Raw genomic sequence first — 7,116 nt, 5'->3', positions numbered from 1 at the left:
GAACCTAAAAGAAGGTCACCACGTTTTACATTGAGTTTGGTGGGAAAGTTCCAAACTCATACTGGTAACTTTCTTTTGTTATTTTATTAAACATTTTTAAGGAATAAAGCTGGTAATATGTTTAATCTATTACCTATCTATCTATCACATTATTGATGTTTTTAAGGGATTTGTTGACAACAAAAAATACACTTTACACCAAACACAACTTCTAGTGGAGATCCAAATGTTTGAATTTTTATATATATATATCAGACTGAATATTGAAAAGACTATAAAATGATGCACATCACAACTACAGTATTTACATTTTCACCCAATACCAAAACATATTGTTACTTTAGTGCCAGAACAAGCACATTTAGAAAATATATGGTATGGCTTTTTCTAAATTCAAAGAAACTTAAGTGGAATTTTGTGGGGAGAAATTAAGAGTTCAAAGGTTAAACAGACCCTAAAACGTGTCTCACCATAACAGTGTGATTGACATGCCTGCTTGGCACAGGTTCAAGACCCACCCCATTTCCTGTCCCATGTCACCCGCCCCCCCCCCCACACACACGGCATTTGATAAAGTCTCACAGAGGATGATCATAAATCTCCGTTTTATGTGCGACTGCTGAACTCTGCAGACTGTTGACCGCATAGCCTTGACATTCAAGACCACTCGGCATGAAAAAAAAAAAAATGGGGTTCCAACTCCCTGAAAGCGTTGATTGATTTGTCTTATGGGGGCAGTGAAAGCCACTCACTGTTAGGGTCAGGCTTGTTTCTGTTTATAAAAGTCTTTGTTCATTACCATCGTGACAAGTTGAGATTTAGCAGGCGGTGTTTGCCCTGAAAACATTTAAAGAATGCTCAGTATGTTTAGCTTTTTCCACACTGTACACATGATTATTTAAATTAAATAGTTTAGTTTTTTTATCTTTGACATAAAGACAGAGTTGAAGCAAACCAAACAGGCTGTTAATTCAACCTTTGGAGTGCACAGCCAAGCAGCTATCCTCTAATCTGCAATTCTATTTGGTGAAAAGGAAGAGAGGAAAGAAATGGTTCAGAGATTGAATCCTCCAGGCTGGAATCCAATCAAGTCATTAGGAGTAGGTGGAGCCCAAGCCAAGCTCAAACAACTTAGTTTTGGTCAAAAGAAAGAAAAAAAGCACCCAAAACTCAGGTTTTTGGGTGATAAGTTGTAATGGGGTTCAGAAAGGTGGTTTTGTTAGGGTTTGTGCTTCTCCTTTCAGGTGGAAATCTTTGTGCTACCACACAAAACTGGCAAAACTTCAGCACCAATGAGACTCTGAACCCACAAGAACAAGCGATAACAAGCTTACAGCTGCCAAGATCACCGCAGACAACAGATCATCAGTCAAACCAAAATGAGCACGACAATCTGGTCCGTTCTCCTCTCACCCACCGTCTCAAGACCTACCAGCTTAGAAACCCAGCTGTCAGGAAACCAAAACCGGCCCAGCCTCTTTTGGAGCACACTTTTCAAAACCCGCAGACATCTGAGGCCGTAAAGCTGACCTCGGAGCAGCTGGAGCCAGAGGTAACTGTACAAAAGTTGTTAAAATTGGTCCAAGGCCCAGATCTGAACCCACCTGTCAAGCCGGAATCAAAGGTATGACTTTTACGCAACCTTTCTGATCTTCTGCACCATTAAAGTTCAGTGTAATTAAACTTGAATGATATTCCAGGTGCTGATGCTGGTGTTTGGGCAGCGGATGCCTGTGCCAGCCAACAGCGTGTCAGCGCACTGTGAAGAAGGAGGGGTCACCATTGAGGTCAAACAGAACTTCTTAGGTACTGTAATGGCTGCCGGTTACTTGTTTGAATTGATCCATTGTGGGGTTTTTTGTCCACAGTGGCATCGACACAAGTCCATTTAACATGCTTTCTGCTCTAATGTCTAAGAAAGAAAGAAAGGGTTCAGGTTAGAGGCCCGAGTTGGAAAATGGAATGGAACAGTGAAGATGGGACACTCAGTGCTGATTACTGCAAATGGCACAGACTATGGTATCGGCGATCAATATTATGTTTCCTTTTATTTCTTCACTCTGAGAAGGAGCATTCTGGATGCCTGATCAGTGTGCAAATGCTGACTTTCAGTGATGCATTATTTGTCCTGTGGCTGAACCTGCACTTGCTGTGAGTGTTATTGACTGGACCAGGAAGAGAAATGGCCTCAGGTAATGGTCCTGATTTAAGTTGCACCTTTTTCCTCTTTTGTTCCTAGGAAACGGTCAGTTGATCCGCCCAAGTGATCTGACCTTAGGGGGCTGTGCTGCACGAGCCACTACACCCCACGTTGTGCAGTTCCAGACGGAGTTACAGGGCTGCGGCAGCACAATGACGGTGTGTGGCTCTCTGCCTCCTTTAGTGTCCATCCACTCGTCTGTTTGAAGTCCCTGTAACGTTTTTTTTTCTCAGATGACCGAAGAAGCCCTCATCTACTACTTTCCTCTGACGTACTCCCCAACACCCATTGGCAACACCTTTATTTTAAAGACCAACCCTGCTGAGGTGGTAATTGAATGCCACTATGTAAGGTAAAGTCTCATCTAGTATCCTGCGCTACAGCAGGGCTAGAATTGGACTTGGCAGACTAAGGGGTGGAACTGCCGATACTCTAGAGTATCTGCAGGTCTAAAAAAGGATGTATGAGGTATTAAAAAATAACATAACTGTGGTTTTTACATTTTTGGTCTTGCTGAAAAGTCATTAAATCTAGGCCTTATCATCTCTATTGGTTTTCCTCCAGTAAACCTGTCTTAAATTGCATTCCATGTTTAAAAAGATCTGGGTTTGAATTTACCTGGGTGAGCCCTACAGAAATCATCATCATGTTGTTGTTAAATGTACCTACCTGTGTTATGGTCTCCACTCTCTCTCTCTCTCTCTCTCTGAGGCACACATTCTTCATCCTCGATGAGCCTCTCTAGTGAAATACCCGTCCTTGCTGTGATTGTCCTCACAGGAGGCATGATGTGAGCAGTGGCGCTGTGAGGCCTACCTGGAAGCCGTTTGCTTTTGACATGTTAGCGGAACAGCAGCTGCGCTTCTCCCTGCGTCTCATGACAGGTGGGGAACACACATCAAGGAGAAACAACAAACTTGGAGCTGGATGTTCTGCAAGTTAAAACTTGTGATTTGCGCCAGGCGGCTTGGCTAATTTCCCCAGCGACGGGTGTAATTGCAATCACTCAAGGCCTCGCAGACGTTGCTGCGACTGTTAAAAGATGCTAAACAGTGACTTGATAAACAGGAGTGGATCTTTTGATGCATGGTGATGAGCTGAAATTACATGCCTTGTAGGCTGCGGCTGACCTAACGGGGTCACTCGCACAATAAAGTGATCAATAAACGGCTGATTATGCTTTCTTAATTAATTCCAACACTGCAGATAGCGACTGCACCACATTGCTGTTTGTTTTAAAAGTTGGCCTAGCATCTCCCGTTTATTTATTTTAAAAGTAGCATGGCCTGTAAGAAGTTATGAACGTTTTAAACTCGTTTTTGCAGACACAGACACTCGTCTGTTTCTTCCAGGTTGATGATGCTACATCTGTAATTCATTTATACCTTCTTTAAAGTACTTTTCTCTTATTGTTACAGTACCTATATTCTATTCACTGCTGCTGCACTGACCGACTCTTCCCCCATGGGCATCATTTAACTTTCAACTAATCAGATGATGGCCCCAGCATTACTTTTCCACTTGTCTTTTTCTCCTTCTGTATTTGATTAGAGGACTGGCAGTCGCAGAGGCCTTCCAGTGTTTACTTCCTGAGTGACGTGATGCACATTGAAGCGACGCTCCTCCGGGGTCACCACGTTCCACTGAGGGTCTATGTCGACAGCTGTGTGGCCACCGAGTTCCCCAACTCCAACTCTCAACCCAGATACTCCTTCATCAACAACCATGGGTGAGAAGCTGCAGATTAGATGTGCAGTATTTATCTTAAAGAGTCAGCCAGTCATAATAATCAAGATTTAGGTTTAGTTGCATACCATGCTGTACCTAATTGAGAGCATTTATCGTTGGTCTGTGTTTATGAATATGAATCCTGTGCCTGTATTTTGCCAAATAAGGTGTTTCAGTGATGCTAAGCTGACAGGAGCCAAGTCTTACTTCATGGAGAGGAGCCAGGAGGATAAACTTCATCTCCAGCTGCAAGCCTTCAAGTTCCCCCATAATCACGGGAATTCAGTACGAGATGTGTTTATACAATTTTAGAACTACTGATCTGGTGTCATGTAGTCAGGCATTTGACTTTTTAGGCAGTTTTTCTTCCCTACATTTTCCAAGCATCACTGTGTCTTGATGTGACCAGCCAATGTGTTACTTTAACATTCCTTTCAACTGTTCTGTTAGTCTCTTACGTGCTAAGTTGTCACATAATGTACACATTAGTGAGTGTTTTTTGAAGGCCATAATGCACTACGTTGTGATCTGTGCTTAGTTCAAATACTTTCCAACTAAGGAAATGAAAGCCCTCTCAAGTAACGTAAAACTCAGTGACTTTCATTTAGGCTCCAGAAGCCAGAATGGAGCTCTGCCACAACTTCGAGCAGAGCCAGTATCCAGTCCGGAAACCCCTTCTTTTTTTTTTTGTGCATCTGTACAATCGGAGCTTTGGAAGAGTTTTAACTTTGATTTGTTTTGCCAAATAGGAAATTCTATTCCCAGTGCAACAGACTTTAAAATGTCATTTAAAAAAAAAAAAAACGAAACACTTTGTTTATTGAGGATTTGGTAGCCTGACAAGCCAGACCCACATCAAGATGTTGGGTCTGGGAACTCACCATTGGCTGGACTCAATCCGAGGGGATAAATGGTTGTCTTTCAAATTCCCTCTGCATAGGATAACGCTACAACCAACCAGAGCAACGCTAGATGATAGAGTAAACTTATCCGTATCTGGTCGGCAAAACTCTGAACACGTCTTCCTTTTTTAAGAATGGCTTCAGTGCCGTTCTTTTCTCAAAGAAAAGCTTAACTCCAAGTCTTCCAGAGTCACGGCCAAAGCGGATTCAAAAGGCCGCTGTTCGCCGGCAGCAGCAGCCATCTTCTTTGTTTTTTAAGGTAGCAGGGAATTCACGCGGAACCGTCGCAACTCTTCCCTCCTTATGTTAAGCCCGCCCACCTACTCTATACACGATGCGATTGGCCTGACCAGAATTTGGTTTTTCCAGCTTGCAAGCCAACGGTCAGTTGCTAGACTGACCCTGGCTGCAAATTACATTTGCTGCCGCTAGATTTCTAGACTAAGGATTTGGTGCAAAACAAAAACTCTACCCAAAAAAGGGAAAAGGAATGCTATACACTTTAGTAGCAGTTATACTTATTTCTACATTGTTACATTTAATTAGTGGAAATGCCGTCTGTACAGTATTTTGATATTCATCCACATTTAATACTGTAAATTCTGAATCTTTGTCTCTTGTCCTCATAGCTGTACATCACATGTCACCTGAAGGCAACAAAAGTCTCCGTTCCCATCGACTCGCAACACAAAGCGTGTTCATTCTTGACTGAAGCAAACAGGTTAGTTCCCACAAAGAGAATTCAGTAAAGCTTAGCACGTGGATGGGTGACCGTTTGCTTAATATCTTTTTATTTGACAAATTTTCTGTTGCTGTCTGTTTAAATGTTGTTTTTTTCCTGGCATTACCGTGACTCTAATGCTATAATAAGATTTATTTCAGTCTGAATATTCTTGGCTCTGGACAGATGGGTAGCATCAGGTGGAGATAATAAGGTGTGTGACTGCTGTGAGACCAGCTGCAAGAGACGGAAAAGAAGCCTTGGGGCAGATGCTGGTACAGTTTACAAAGCAACGCTACATTACACACGGGGATGAATCCTAAAAACATTTCATACTGACCGAGGGGAGAGATTTTTGATACCGTCGCCACTGCCTGCAGTCACATTGTTCAGTACAATTATCACAAAAAAGGTTTTTATGTCCATCTGAATGGTTCTGAACTAGCAAGCCTCACCCAATCCTATTGGAAATGAACCCAAATGATTGCTAGTAATAAGGAGTGTAATATAATCAGCCACAGACTAACGGAGATGCAGAGGTTGCACCCATATTTAGACAAGCTAACTTGCCTTCATTTGGCACACATGCCATTTATGCATCTTTAGAGGATTGATTTTGAGCTGATCCCTTTTTAATTGTCGAGCCAATCAGTCGTATCGTGAACGGATGAATCACCTGGCTAAATGCGCTAAGTGGATATTTCTTTTTTTTTTTTTTTTCCCTCCATCCTCCCAATGTCGGACTTGCTGGGCTTTCTCCAGATCTGCAGTGGGAGGGCACGGCGGCTCTGGGCCCCATCCTGCTGGAGGGGCTGACTGCATTGTCCAAGCTCCAAACGCATGAAGTGATTCCAGAAGAAGGCACCGGTGGTAAATAAACACCACTGAAAAATGCATTTAATGTCTCTTTTTCCATGCTCACCTTTCTGCTCCTAATTACAATACTAAATGCTGTGACTAATGGAGCCGATAATGTTTGTCTTATGCTCTCCCTCCTCAGCCTCCTATTCGTCGATGGCCCTGCTGTGTGGAGTGGGTGCAGCGCTGGCTTTGGTGCTGCTAGTTTTCATGGCTGCTATCATTTGCAGCAGACGATACAAACCCACTGGACACTTTGTTTGTACCTGATTTAAGATAATAAACACTTATAATTATGCCTCATTTGTCTTTTTTATTCCTTGCCTAAAAAGGGGGGGGGGGGAGGACCATAAGTTTGTTTCCCCAGGCTAATGACATAAGAATGAAATGAACCATCATGAAGTCCACTAACAACTTTTTCTGCTTTTGGGAATTGGAGTTAAACTGACAGTATTTCTCTGCAAGTGATGGCATCTGTACAGTATGTTGCTCACTATAGTCCAGGTTAAGTGTTAGAGGCTCACCAGAGTTAAAAGGGGTTAAGCAGTAGTGTCCAGCCTTGCAGAAAATGACCCGGCCATAAAATGTTTACTGTGTGCACAATGAGGCACCGTATAAAATAATAGCACGGTGCAATAAATGAATACTTCTGTATGTGGTTAAGGTTTTCCTAACGTGCAGGGGTGTGTCTGGATTATTTGGGGGTT

The 7,116-nt window shown here is 42.7% G+C and overlaps 1 protein-coding gene across 1 annotated transcript; it reads left to right on the top strand.

The window, feature by feature from the left end:
• Positions 1–1,195: 1,195 nt before the first annotated feature.
• Positions 1,196–6,679, top strand: LOC144512884 (zona pellucida sperm-binding protein 3-like). Its single transcript, XM_078243848.1, has 11 exons — positions 1,196–1,624; positions 1,701–1,806; positions 2,240–2,358; positions 2,434–2,552; positions 2,981–3,084; positions 3,752–3,929; positions 4,096–4,213; positions 5,460–5,551; positions 5,738–5,826; positions 6,314–6,400; positions 6,543–6,679. The coding sequence occupies exons 1-11, from the start codon at positions 1,196–1,198 to the stop codon at positions 6,677–6,679; spliced, it is 1,578 nt and encodes a 525-aa protein (XP_078099974.1).
• Positions 6,680–7,116: the final 437 nt, after the last annotated feature.

The sequence above is a fragment of the Sander vitreus genome, chromosome 24 (assembly GCF_031162955.1).
Source record: "Sander vitreus isolate 19-12246 chromosome 24, sanVit1, whole genome shotgun sequence".
In the NCBI taxonomy this organism is placed as follows: domain Eukaryota; kingdom Metazoa; phylum Chordata; class Actinopteri; order Perciformes; family Percidae; genus Sander; species Sander vitreus.
This window is presented reverse-complemented; position numbering and strand designations above follow the sequence as displayed.

What these genes read in the sequence shown, in the direction of transcription:
- LOC144512884 (XM_078243848.1), top strand. Translation starts at nt 1,196, where the DNA reads ATGGGGTTCAGAAAGGTGGTTTTGTTAGGGTTTGTGCTTCTCCTTTCA. An exon ending in GCTGCGGCAGCACAATGACG is followed by an intron (nt 2,359 to 2,433) that starts GTGTGTGGCTCT and finishes TTTTTTTCTCAG; the next exon opens with ATGACCGAAGAAGCCCTCAT. An exon ending in TTCTTGACTGAAGCAAACAG is followed by an intron (nt 5,552 to 5,737) that starts GTTAGTTCCCAC and finishes GGCTCTGGACAG; the next exon opens with ATGGGTAGCATCAGGTGGAG.